The sequence below is a fragment of the Podarcis filfolensis genome (genome assembly GCF_964270895.1).
Source record: "Podarcis filfolensis genome assembly, chromosome: 16".
In the NCBI taxonomy this organism is placed as follows: domain Eukaryota; kingdom Metazoa; phylum Chordata; class Lepidosauria; order Squamata; family Lacertidae; genus Podarcis; species Podarcis filfolensis.
Genome location: NC_139620.1, coordinates 38,427,970 through 38,442,210, shown reverse-complemented (window position 1 = coordinate 38,442,210; position 14,241 = coordinate 38,427,970). Strand labels below are relative to the sequence as shown.

At 46.3% G+C, this 14,241-nt stretch overlaps 1 protein-coding gene across 1 annotated transcript; it reads right to left on the bottom strand.

Annotated features, from left to right (window-relative positions):
• Positions 1-669: 669 nt before the first annotated feature.
• Positions 670-12,526, bottom strand: ARPC3 (actin related protein 2/3 complex subunit 3). Its single transcript, XM_083590627.1, has 7 exons — positions 12,374-12,526; positions 7,849-7,948; positions 5,681-5,757; positions 4,465-4,533; positions 3,698-3,824; positions 2,733-2,827; positions 670-947 (listed from the first exon to the last, which is right to left on the bottom strand). The coding sequence occupies exons 1-7, from the start codon at positions 12,377-12,379 to the stop codon at positions 885-887; spliced, it is 537 nt and encodes a 178-aa protein (XP_083446753.1). The 5' UTR covers positions 12,380-12,526; the 3' UTR covers positions 670-884.
• Between the last annotated feature and the right edge of the window lie 1,715 nt (positions 12,527-14,241).

Genomic DNA, 14,241 nt, shown 5'->3' with positions numbered 1-14,241 from the left:
CACACTCCTTCTGACACACAGGTGGTGTGCACTGGGGTGGGTGTCCTGATTTTGCTGCTCCTCCCAGCCTGCCAACTGAGATAAGCATTTGGGATGGGCCAGCCTGTCTCCCATAGAACCCAAAAGATCCTGGGATGTATTATTGGTCACACAGTTCACTGGTGTGTGGGCTTTGCAGCCAAGCTCACAGCCCAACTGAGCATGTGCCCCAGCTGTGCTGGGAGATCCGCAGTGCTGGGAAAGGAACTGTCTTTCAAGGAAACTTGTTGGTCACTGCTGATCTTCCAACTGAGAACCTCCCCAATAAGCTTCTGAGGGTCTCCAGGGTACTCCAGAACAGTCTGAAAGGGGCGGAGAACCTTTTGCAGCCCAAGAGTCGCATTCCCTCCTAGGGAGCCTTAAAGGGAACAATATGAAAGCAGCAGGCAGGGCGGAAGTGGGCAAAGCAGGGGACGTGGCTCTTACTTTTGTAAAGTAGCCACATAAAAGTCAGAGGTGTTATCATAGTTGATGGACATATTCCAGTCAGGCAAAAGCAATAAAAAATACAGAGCGGGCCAGTGAGGAGAATCTTAAGGGCCAGACAAAAAGACTTGGAGGGCCACAGCTGACCCATGGCTAAAGGTTCCTCACCCATTTTTGTCAAAGACACAAGAACAGCCAAAACGATGCTAGAAACCACATTTTATTCCTCATCGTCATCAATCTCCAGCTCAGCAAGGTTTGCACATGATTTTAGCTCCACCTTTTCATCCACCGGTGGGTATCTTTCCCCCACAGAAGCGCTTATTCTCTCTCTCGGTAGAAAACATACATTAAAACAGAGGCAAAATTTTATACATCTGGCAGCAAAGTGCTTTGGCAAGACAGCCACACGCCTCTCTTCACTGCCCTGGTCCTGACAGGCTCTTGTTCATGAACTGCCTTTTCACAAAACACATCCACCACTAGGAGACAAAGGGAAAAGAAGACAAGGTGTGAAAATGGAGCGAAGAAGTGGAAATACACCCAAATTTCCATCCTGCAACTTGTCTTCAAAGACATCGCAGTGAAAAACACACCCCTGCACTCCCCGATCTCTCATTAACGTCTAACAAAATTCATGATGTGACATGACATCATCACACCAGGAGCACGTGATTGGCTGGTGTAACATCTCAGTGAGATGACATCACATCATACTGTGGGTTAGTATTATCTGTACTTTTACTTCACAATGTTTTGTAAATTACTTTACAAAATAAATAATAATAATAAATTTCTATACTGCCCTTCATCCGAGGATCACAGGGCAGTTTAGTTTTAAAACACAGGCATAGTTAACATAATAATATACAGAATAATAACCCCCTCCATAGTTTAAAAGGCCATAGATTGTTTAACCAGCCAAAGGCCTGGGAGAAGAGGAATGTTTTAGCCTGGCTCCTAAAGATATGAGATGAAGGTGCCAGGCGAGCCTCCCACAAATGGGGAGCCACCACAGAAAAGGCCTGTTCTCGTGTTGCTACCTTGCAGACCTCTCATGGAGGAGGCACACAAAGAAGGGCCTCAGATGCTGATCTCAGGGTCCGGAGTTGTTCAGTCCTTGAGGTGTTGCGGTCTTGAGCCACTTAAGGCTTTATAGGTCAAAACCAGCACTTGGCATTGGACCCATAAACTAATTGGCAGCCAGTACAGTTGGGCCAGGATTAGCGTTGTATGCTCAAACTGCCTTGCACCGATCAGCAACCTGGCTGCTTTCCAAACTGAGGCAGCCCCATGTATAACTAGACTTGATGGCAGACATGAGGCTGCTGCGGAAAACTGAAGCTGTGTGCCACGTTCCCCTCTGATCTCCCACAAGATACTTTCGGGGAAAACGAAACACACAGCTTCTGTTTGGCAGCCATCCTGGCTCTGCAATCAAGTATGGTTCTGCTCTAGCTAGATGTTGTAAAGTAAAAAGATAGTCATACAAAACACACCCTGATTACCGATAGACTCTCTGTATTTATTTGGTAATATACCACACCCTATCCAATTGGATTAAGGTAAGGTAAAGGTAAAGGGACCCCTGACCATTAGGTCCAGTCGTGGCCAACTCTGGGGTTGCGGCGCTCATCTTGCTTTATTGGCCGAGGGAGCCGGCATACAGCTTCCGGGTCATGTGGCCAGCAGGACTAAGCCGCTTCTGGAGAACCAGAGCAGCGCACGGCTTAAGGTACAATGCCATAAAACAGCCTGCCCCCGCCTGGGGCTCTCCAGATGTCCTTGCACTGCAACTGTCATCATCCCTGACCAGTGACAATGCTTGCTGAGGCAGGGGAGTTGGGAATCCAACACCTTGAGGGCATTGCCATGGATGTACACAACTGATACGTAGATATGAACAGAGGATTTTAATTTAAATATATGAATTATTTGCCAAATTCCGCTGGTCCTTCTAAAAAACCCAGAAAACATAAGGCAGAGGTGGGGAACCTGTGGCACTCAGAAGGTGTTGGACTTTATCCTCCATCAGCCTGAGCCAGTGTGGTGGCCAGTGATCAGGGATGATGGGCTCTGTAGTCCAACATCTGGAAGGCCATTGGTTCACCAGGCCTGACAGAAAGGAAGCACTTCTGTTCTGTCAGTAGTCTGCCGAGACTTAAACCAAGGATGGCTAACTTGGCTGGGACTGAAGGGAGTCCCTACCACACCACAGGGGAGCCACTCCTAGCTTAAATAGAGCCAAGTCACAGAGGATAGCTGACCTTGCTTGGTTTGTCACTCTGGGGATCAAAGACCTTTTCACAAAGCCTCAGGCCGGTTTCTTGCCTCAGCTGCTGCAAGTAGGCCCTCATAATTTCTGAAAAACAAAGACGTACACTCCACAACCAAGGCCAGATCATATTAAAGCTCCCATTCAGTCACAGTTTTGATGAATTAAATAATAATAATAATAATAATAATAATAATAATAATAATAATAATAATTCCATTTATCTGTTGATCCCAAAAATTTACAGTAGATATAAACACATTAAATATATACACACAACAAGTACAATAAAAACAATGTTAAATGATTTTCTCCCATTCTCATACTAAACAGCCTCATGGTGTCCTGCTTTCCCAAATAATACTTTCAACACTCTGCAACTAGTTTTGCTATGCAATCTCCCAAAAGGTGGTTTTGGCAGCCAGCCTGCAGCTGAAGCTGGCTTTGCTCCTCTCCTCTCTTTGAAAGCTCCCTGCAAAACAAGCTGGGATGTTCTCTGCTGGACTAAGTGAACACCTGAAGCCTGTGGTTCCTAGGAAAGTGATGCCGGTTCATATGCAGCAAGCTGCCCTGAAATGTCTCCCCGATTAGATGGAGAAAGCCCATCTGCACATTCCGTTGCCCAGGCAGAGCTGCTCTTTCCATCAGACTGCATGGGGCACAGGCACACCCAGACCTCTAAATCAAGTTGTAGGTTCGCAAGATTGAAAGAGTAGCAGCTTGAGGAAATGCTACACTGAAAATGAAGTTGTGGGGAAATGGGGCCAGAGGCTGCTTTGCGTCCTACTCTAAATGCAATGAGAGGAAGGATCCAATCCTATACTGTACACCCTTAATCCAGAGGTAAGCCCCCTTTAATTCAGTAAGGCTGATGAATGAGCATGTTTAAGATTGAGCTGTAAGTGGATTAAATCCACCAATTCAAGCTTTCAGTCCACATTGTTACCTTGCCCTTACCTTCTTCCTGTTTGCTGCTAGGTCTGGCATAGAGAGCGTTCAATGGAAATCCTGGCTCTCCAGGGATGGGGAAATTTGTTATTCCTAATGTATACATTTCTTTTTCTCCCTGGCCTTTGGAATTACACTGGAGGAAAAGAGAGAAAAAGGAAGCATGAGCCACTTAAGACAACACAAAACGTAATGTACACGCAACACACAGTATTACAGCAGGATCCTATGTGTCTTTACTCAGAAGCAAGTTCTGCTGTGTTCAAAGGGACTTGCTCTGAATTGGGGCTACAGCCTTAAGAGCTAAAACTCTACAGTGGTGATTGGCACTTCTTGTGGCTAGGATTTCTGCATAATAAATAATTACTCTCTCTCTCTCTCTCTCTCTCTGTGTGTGTGTGTGTGTGTGTGTGTGTGTAATCCCTAAGAAAGGTTACAATTTGATTTTGATTTTCAACCCCACCCCCAAAAAGGACAGACATAGGAAAATAATACATTTATATTTTCTTGTTTTTAAACTTTTCTTTCCTTCGGCTTAAAAGCAACAACCAGCTCTCAGCACATAAGGAACACCCTCCTTGCTGGTCTGAAAGCCGTATTCTGTTCTCACAGTGGCCAACCATTTACTCCTAGGAAGCTCACAAGCAGGGTGGGGGCCCAAAGGCATTCTCCCCACCGGCGCTTCCCGGGAATGAGAGCGACATCCTGACTCATTACCCTTGACAGACAAAGTTCATGGAGGCAGACTGGGCCAGTGCCTTTTTCAATGCTGTTACCTTCTGCAGCTTTTTCAAGCACTCCGTAATGTAGAGTGTTATGTAGATCAAAGTTCTGTCGGCCTCATTCTAAAAATAAAAATAAATCCAAGTCATCTCCTGGGAAAACTTAATATCTCTTCTCTTCACCTCTTTCTGCAATCTTAGTTTGCCAAACCAACTGGCACCTCCTGGTTGTGTTAAGATGGCGCCATAGTCCCTATTTGTTTATTTAAAATCTGTAAGCAGCATACAACCCTTTTTAAATAAAAAAATAGTTACTAAAATGCAGCCTAGAGCCAATAAAGCAGCAATATGAAAGCAGATGAAACAGACAAAGTGGGAGTAAGGGGATTCAAACAAGTGAACCCTAAGCATTGCCACTCATCGTGTGAACGTCATGCATGGGGATTATTCGACACACACTCCGTTCCTCTTCTATAATACTAGAGCTGATTGAAAATCATCGGGAATGTCTTTGTTCAATACATGATTAATGCATCAATATTTTAAAAGACTTTAAAAAGGGATCAGACAACGGGGGACAGGTTTATTAGCCAGAATAATAAAAATAATAATAATAATAATAATAATAATAATAATAATAATAATAATAATATTTTTTATTCTTACCCCGCCCTCCCCAGCCAAGCCCGGGCTCAGAGCGGCTTACAAGCAATAATAAAAACAAGTTGAATGATTACAACTTAAAAACAAAATTAAAATACAACATTAAAATATTGAAACATTAAAATATTAAAATGTAGCCTCATCGCAAAATGGATGCAAAATGGAGCCTCCTTATCCAGATGCAGTCAACCTCCACACACCAGCTGACGGGGGAAATTGCCTTCTTCCCTTATTGGGGGCCTGCTGGAACCTTCTGGCTGGCCTATTTTGAGAAAAGAGGCCCTGGATAAGGGGAACCTTCCAGCAGGGCTGTTCTAATAACAGGAGCAACTGATCCCTTTAATATGCAAAGCACGGGTTGTTTTGTTTTGTTTTGTTTTTGGGTACTTAAGTCACTCTTATGTCTGTATTTATTTTCTTTGGGTTGTGTCCATTTAAGTTCTACTCAGAGCAGAACCACTGAAATTGATGGATCTAAGTTAGCCATGCCCATTAATGTCAATGGGTCAGCTCCAAGTAGAAACAGTCCTATGTTTCCGAAAACAAGTCCCTGGCCCTCTGGAATGCACAGCAAGCATTTTAAAGCAGGTTTTTCCATCCTCCTTACCTTGATTTCATAATTTTTAAAGAAGACATTTGCTTTGAAGTAGTAAATGGCTTCATCTATGATGTCTGTATCTTTTGCTACCAAGAAAGAGAAAGAAGATAGATGTACTTGGAATATTATAAGAAAACAAGGCATCCCAAGAAATGCAAGCTGACTCCTGACGATGTCTGATTGACAATGCAAAAGTAAGCCCCGCCAAGTTCAAATGGACTTTCTCCCAGCTAAGAATGCATCTTAAAGGATTGCAGCTTCAGTTTCTAGTACTTTAAATACCGTATTTTTCGCTCGATAACACGCACCTGACCATAACACGCACATAGTTTTTAGAGGAGGAAAACAAGAAAAAAAAATTCTGAATGAAACAGTGGATGTATCATTTTTGTGCTTCATGCTGTGGCCACAGACATGTGATTTGACGGTGAGTTTGGGGTAGCCCAATGCAAAAATCCTGAGAATCCATGTGGATCTGTGCTTTGTAACCACGTTTTTGCACCATTGCAGCCCCAGGCAACAGTGGGTGCATGATTTTTTTGGTGCAGGCTGTAGCCATGGATATGCTATGTGATCTGATGTTGAATTTGGGGTGACCCAATGCAAAGATCCTGAGGATCCATGTGGATCCGTGCTTTGTAACCACGTTTTAAGTGGGGAGGGAAGGGAAAACATAGAAGGGACAAGGCGCACGAGAGGGGTGTGCGGAGAAGCAGCTGGCTAAGAATGCAGGACAGGGGTTTTACCGGAGGGAGGAAAGGAAGGCAAAAGTTCCCCCCCCCACCCAAGCCAGCCAGCTCTCTCTCTCTCTCTCTCTCTCTTTCTCTCTCTCTCTCTCCCACCTGCATGTTGCCTGCCAGTCCCTAGGAATTAGAAGGAAGGATGCTCTGCTTTCCCCTCTGCTTGCCTGGAGGGGAGGGGTTTTCTCTGCTCTTTGTTCCATTTGAGCAAACACAGTAACGAAACAGAAGCAGGTGGGCAGTAAGACCCTGAGGCAGAATGCAGGAAAGCAGCAGCTTTCTCTTTTCAAGGCTTCCCTTCTCCCGACGATTTGATATTTGCCTGATTTTTGCCTCGCACCAGTCGGCTCCAGGGACCACACATTCGCTCAGTAACACGCACAGACATTTCCCCTTACTTTTTAGGAGAAAAAATCTGCATGTTATAGAGGGAAAAATACGGTAATACACATAAGGTTAGGGTGGTGCTATGTTCCAAACCACAGAGCCTAGGGCTTGCCGATCAGAAGGTCGGCAGTTCGAATCCCCACGACGGGGTGAGCTCCCATTGCTCGGTCCCTGCTCCTGCCAACCTAGCAGTTCGAAAGCACGCCAAAGTGCAAGTAGATAAATCGGTACCACTCCGGCGGGAAGGTAAACAGCGTTTCCGTGCGCTGCTCTGGTTTTGCCAGAAGTGGCTTAGTCATGCTGGCCACATGACCCGGAAGCTGGCTGCGGACAAATGCCAGCTCCTTCGGCCAGTAAAGCCAGATGAGCACCGCAACCCCAGAGTTGTTCGTGACTGGACTTAACTGTCAGGGGTCCTTTACCTTTACCTAGGTAGAATACAGAGCTCAGGAAGTACCCATGTGAAATGCATGCCTACACAGAATGCTTTGACATGCACCCTAAGCCTCATTAATGGTGCTGCTTTTCAAAATATGTTGCTTGACAACAACACAGAAAGGGGACTTCTCTGTAGGGAAGTCCCCTCTTAGAAATACCTCTTCGTACCCCACTATCAGGGTGCTTCCGAGAACTATTAAGAACACCTTTGTTTACATAGGCATTTTTTTCTAGACCCAATTTGCAGTGTACCTTTAAAGCAGTACCACACCACTTTAAGCAGTCATGGCTTCCCCCCAAGAATCCTGGGAAGTGTAGTTCCCAAACAACCCAGAGTGGCTGGGGTAACACTGTCAGATACAAATAATAAACTGCTTCAGGATCCTAACATAGGAAGCTGCCTTATATAAAGCCAGGCCCTTGGTCCATCTAGATTAGTACTGTGTGTACTGACTGGCAGCAGCTCTCCAGAGTTTCCGGCAGGGAAACCCTTCCAGTCCTATTGAAAGATTGAACCTGGGGCCTTCTGTGTACAAGGCAGATGTTCTACCACTGAGGGACAGCCCTTCCGTGTTGCGGAAAACACCCTTTTGAGGCCTGCTGTGAACTTACTTTCCCTGGGTGCCGGCCCTTTGAACTGACTCCTGATAGGCAACAACGCCATGTTCCCAATCAGTTTGGTGTCTGGGTCCATAAGAGTAGAATGATAAGCCTGTAAGAGGGAAGAGAAGGGATAATCAGTAACAAAAAGCCACAGGCACACAGAAAAGCTGTTTCTATGCTTTCCCAAACATGTACAGAACCATCAAAGTTCCACAGTCCCTGGAGGCTCTTTAGCCGGTCACAGCACCCAAAGGTTAGAATAGGGGTTGGCAAATATTGGCCTCCTGGCCCACAAGTCATGTGGCCAAGTGGAAATGAAGGCAGAGCTCCTGCACCTTTACTAGTTGTGTAGAAGTGGGGATCGCAGCAGGTTCAAGCTTGCTTCACAAAGCAACACCTGTTGAAATCCCCTCTTCTGCTGCACAGTTATTAAAGGTGCTACCTGAGTGCCACCTGGATTAACAACTGCCAGGTCCTCCAATATATCTTCTTTCTCCGTTTTTGTTTCTGTCTGCTTCCAGCAAGGGGAGCAAATGGGAAAGAGGCAGTGGCAAAGAGCAGCATTCATGGGAAGAGACAGCTCATTGGCAGAGACCCTGCTTTGTGAGGAGCAGGTCCTGCTACAATGCTTGACATCTCTGGGTAGGACGAGGGGTGTCCCCTGCCTGGAGCCATGGACAGCAGCTGCCAGTCGAGCTGGGCTAGGGACAGTGGGACCTTTTTTATCCCGAGGGCCGCATCCCCTTGTGGGGGAACTTTCCAGGGGCCACATACCAGCAGTAGGCAGAGCCAGGGGCAAAAGTCTGCAGGGCAGTGGAAGCCCCTCCTTCCTGCGTCTGGCAGGCTTCATTTTAGCCACACATGAGTCAGAGGGTTTCTCCATCCTCTGTTAAAGTCAGGCACTTTTCAGCCAAGCAAATGTACTCAAGGAGAGTATGAAGAAGGTCCAGCGAGGGGTGTGGCCTGAGAATAATCCTGAGGGCCGGGGAGAGGGGCCTGAGGCCTGTCTCTCCCCAGTGTAGACAGTACAGATGAACCAATGACTCAATATAAAGCAACTTTTAAAGCAGGGGTCAGCAAACTTTTTCAGCAGGGGGCAGGTCCACTGTCCCTCGGACCTTGTGGGGGGCCGGACTATATTTTGGGGGGGAAATGAATGAATTCCTATGCCCCACAAATAACCCAGAGGTGCATTTTAAATAAAAGCACACATTCTACTCATGTAAAAACACGCTGATTCCTGGACCATCCATTGGCCGGATTTAGAAGGTGATTGGGCCAGATCCGGCCCCCGGGCCTTAGTTTGCCTATGTTTTAAAGTAACAACCACCTAAGCATTCTCCTGCTTGTGGTGCAGCAATAAAACTGCTATCATGTTTGCAAAGCTAAGCAGGGTCCGCTATGGTTTCAAATTGGATAGGGAACCATGTGCCAAAATTCCTGCATTGCAGGGGATTGGTCTGGACCCTTGGGGTAGCTTCCAACTCTACAATTGGAATTATTATATTATTCTTGCTCCAGGTCAGTGGGTAGTCAGTGTGGGACCCTCAATGCTGTAGCCTACAACTCCCATTATTCACTGGCATTGGCTAAACCAGTTGATGCTAATTGGGCTGGTAGTCCAAAATATTTCAAGGGCTACCCCTGTTCTGGGATGGGCTTCACTCCCTCAAATTGCTCAGCTGCTCAGTGGAATAGATAAGTTGTGGTTCTCCAGATATCCTTGGGCTCCAACTCTGATTAGTCTCAGCCTTGTTGCTGGCATCTCGAGACAATGGAGTGCACCTCTGGGGGTTAAGACAAATTGCTGCAATAGCAGCACCAATGTGACCTCCCTGGGGCGCAAGCCTGGGCAGTGTGCATGGAGGTATTGGGCTGCCCAGACAACAAGACCCCCCTCTCAGCCTCACTGATGTGGTCCAAAGGAAAGCAGAGCAAGACGTTTGGCATCAGCTTGGCTGCAGGAGTTGCTGGAAGGAGGCGTACAAGGCGCCATCCAACCGTCTTAGGGACTCCACTCTGGATTCGTGTAGGGTTTGCTTACTCCTTAGCCTTTGCTTCCCCCAAAGATATCCTGCAAGGCAGCAGAGGTTTAATGTCAGTCTACAAAACCAATAACTGGGAGAAGACACCCAAATACCCTGGTTAACACAACACCAACTACATGCCCTCTTAAACAACCCAACAGTAAAATCAGCAGCAACTAGGCCCCTGACAACCTTTGAAAACCTCCTCCTAACAACAAAGGGAAACGGTAAAGGGACGGTATCCGCAATATACAAAATACTACTCCAAAATCCCGCAAATCCCCTAGACGCAATCAAAAAACAATGGGAGAATGACATAGGCTATGAGATTAACCCCACTCAATGGACCAGAATGTGGTCTAAACCCCCCTTTAAATCCATATCAACGAAAAGAAAAGAACTCACACTGAAACTCACCTACAGGTGGTACCTAACACCAAGGAAACTAGCGCTAATACACCCAGGAACCTCACCAAAATGCTGGAGAGGGTGCACCTCCACAGGCACATACCTCCACATGTGGTGGGAGTGTCCCAAAATCCAACTATTCTGGACAACAGCCATACAAGAAATATGTAAAATAACTAAGCAAGTATTAGACTTCACCCCAGAATTGGCCCTACTAAACATCTTCCAAGACAACAATGCCCATTTACACCACAAAGAACTCATAACCCACCTACTTTCAGCAGCCAGAAACACCATAACCAGACACTGGAGAGACCAGTCAGGAGTAAGCATGGACCAATGGTACCAAATAGTATGGGAAACAGCCCTACTAGAAAAATTAACTAATAAACTGAAACTGACACGGGGACAAACAGAAGAAGACACCTTCACCCCGGTATGGCTCCCCTTTATCACATACACAGCCCAACAGGACAATGACAATAATCCACCAACAGCATACAAATCAATATGGCTAACCTGATCCAAAACACCCACCCACCTCACTCACACACGAAAACAAAGATCACCACAGCCAATCACAAACAAACAATCACACCCTAGGCCAACCCCAACCTCTCTCACCACCAAAGGAACACAAGTGAACAACACAAGCACGCTGACACCAAACTCTACATACATTAAGCATAATAGAAACACCGCTACCCGACCCCACCTCCATCCATCTCCCCTCCCTCCGCCCCCTTTCTTTTTTCTTTTTTCTTTTTCTTCTCCCTCTAATGCCTCAACAAATGAAACGGATTTGTAAAAATGTTACATGGGGGGGAAAAAAACCGAGGCATTACACTTACACTGTAAAACAAGAAAACCCTTAATAAAATATTAAAAATAAAAACCCAATAACTGGGGATGATGGGAGTTGGAGTCTTACGACATCTGGAGACCCTGAGTCAGGTTTCCCACCCCTGGGTGAGAAGGTCAACAAGTCCAACCTCTGCTGCTAGGCAGGACCAACCCACATAATACAGAAGTCAATGTGTCTAAAGCATGGGGGAGGGGACTTTTGGTCCTCCAGATGTTGCTGAGCTACAACTCCCATCATCCTGGGCAATATGCCTTGCTTTCTGGGTCTGATGGGAGTCGAAGCTCAGCAACACCTGGAGGACCCAAAGGTTCCCCACACCTGGTCTAGAGTGAAACAAGGTGTTCATTAAAGTACCTGCTGTTCTGGTCGATGTAGGTCATTTGGGGCAAATGAGTACAGTTAAATAAATAATAAGAATAAGAATAAGCCACTTTGGGTGGCTTACAAAATAGATAAAAACACAATAAAACATCAAACACTTTAAAAATTCCTGATACAGGGCTGCCTACAGATGTCTTCTAAATGCCAGTCTTTTAAACTCCAAGAAATGCGATAAATGGTACTGATTCACAGGGGACCCAGCAAACCAGGGCTGGATCAAGGTATCAGCCTAGCGTCCTTTTAGTAACCTCCAGCCCACAGGTCCAGACACAGGACTACAGGTACCAAAAGTTGTATTTGGGTCAATGTTTTTCAAATAGCAACTTTTAAAAAAAGAAAGAGCAACTGAAGTTTCCTTTGCCCTGCGAATTTACTGCTGACAAGTGTAATTATTTGATGCACATTAAAAACACATCCCTTATTTTTCAACAAGGATGTTGCAGCGCGAATCATCCACCGCAGAGAGGATGCTTTTTTTATAGAAAAGAAAAACCCGCTGGCCATATAAGGAAGTTCTTCTTTCCCCTGACATCGCCAGCAATTCACAACACAAGGCTAATTCGGGCGCAGAGACCCAGAAATTAGAAACCCAAACGGATCTATACCCCGAGTGGGGAGGGGAGGGTTTTAAAAATACACCCCGGCTTCCTTGCGCACGTTCGGGATCACAGGAATAAATCAAAGGGGCTCAATGAGCAGACCGCCTTCCATCTCTCCCCGGGCCCAGCATCTGACGCCCACAGTTCCTGTTTTTAAAAATTCCTATGAACTAACATTTAAAAGAATAAATAAATGCTGTTTTAGGCAGTGGACCAGCTGCAGTTCTAAAAGGTACGCGGATCTTTCCCCTTACCGGCATATTTGGGGCGCAGCAATGCAAAGCGACCCAGGAAGGAGAGGTGAGAGGCGCCCTTCCCGCGAGCAAGGCAGCGAAATCTTGCAAAATGCAAAGCCCTTCCTGCTCCACCCAGGCAGGAAGTGAGAGGCGGGCGAGGCAAAGGCAGGGGACCCGGAGAGCCAGCAGGGGGCAGCAGAAGCCAAGTCCCATTGAATTCCATGCAGCTTACGCCCAGCTATGTGGGGTTGTTAATGATTGACAATAATACAGGAATTAAAAAGGCAACCACCTCTTTTAAAAAGAAATTTAAAAATAAATAAATCTCATTGAACTAAATTAAGCTTGCTTCTGAGAAACCCAGTTTAGGACTGAAGCTTCATGACTAAGTAATGTGTAAGTCTTCTGGTGTGCTTACTTCTGAGTAAATGTGCGTGCAGGTCAGGCTCCACATTTGTTTTCCCCACAGAAGCTTACATCAATATTTGCTGTTTCTTTCTTCTTCCTTAACAACACAGAAAACTGTACATTACAGCAATGCAAATAGGATTTAATATGTACAGTTCTGAGGCGGCAGAGAGAGTTGGACCATCAAAACATAGCTGTCAACATTTCCCATTTTTTAAGGGAAATTCTCTTATTCCAAATAGGATTCCTCGCAAGAAAAGGGAAAAGTTGACAGCTATGCATCAAAGAGCCAGTGCATGAGGAAGCAGGCCTTAGCCCCTCTTTATCTAGCACAGGGGTGTCCAGCTTCCAAGAGACTGCGATCTACTCCCACTATAAATAAACTGGCTGTGATTGAGCTGTATTTGAGAGGGGTGAGCCAGTTTTTTCAGGGCGGTGGCGAGGCGATTGCTGGAGATCATGTAACCAACCAGGATCGACCAGGGCCTGCCCATGATCGACCGCCTGATCTCTCACATTGGCATCATACCCTTTTTCTAAGTAGCTTTGGGGAGTGTACGTGATATTGCTCAATTTTCCCCTCACAAGAACCTTGCAAGGTAGGCCAGGTTGACACTACCTCCTGAGCTTCACTGCTGAGCAGGGATCCAAAACCAGATACTCCTGCTCTAGACACCATACTTGTCACCAAAACACTCCTCATAGTCAGGGCTGGTCCTCCCCATTCCTTGTACAGAAGCCAACTAGACTGGTGGCTGGATCTTATTTCAATGATTTTGAAAGGACAGCATCCTTCATCACACCTGAGGCTGTACAAGTTTGGGGTGACTCCCTACACCTGCCAGCTCACTCTGTCTAATGGTAGGGCTGGCTCTGTTCATATTTATCTGAATTAAACACGCACAGACCTTGTCCATCAGGAGCAAGGAATCTAGGAGAGAACGTGGGCTGGTGGTGGAGAGCAAGAGGATGTGTGAATGGGGGTCCAGCAGTGCAGGTCTACTCAGAAGGAAGTCCCAACAAGTTGAGTGAAGCTTGCATACAAGGGGTTGCTTGCTTAGACCCATGATATCTAAAGCAAGGTCAAGGAGGCTGTGGCCTTCCAGATGTTGTTGGGCTTGTGTCAGCCTCAGCCAGCATGGCCAACAGTAGTCCAGCAGGATAGGGAGGGTCACAGGCTCCCCCTCCAAAGGACCAGCTCCTCTCACATGAGCCTGTCTCCTCATTGAGATCAAAAAGAGAGGCTCTCTTTGAGTCCCACCATCTCCTGAACTGGGGAAGGTCTCTCCATATATCCACACAGTGACCCTGTAACAGAGGGGTCATCCTCTGAAGCGGATTGACACCGTGCAACATCATGACGTCATGGCATGGCCACCTTGACATCGTACGCTGCAAGGAGCCAGGTGGCAGAGCTAAATGCCTCAAAAAATACAGGGGGGGGGGCCTGAAACTGTATTGGCCCCTAGGAGTTGGCA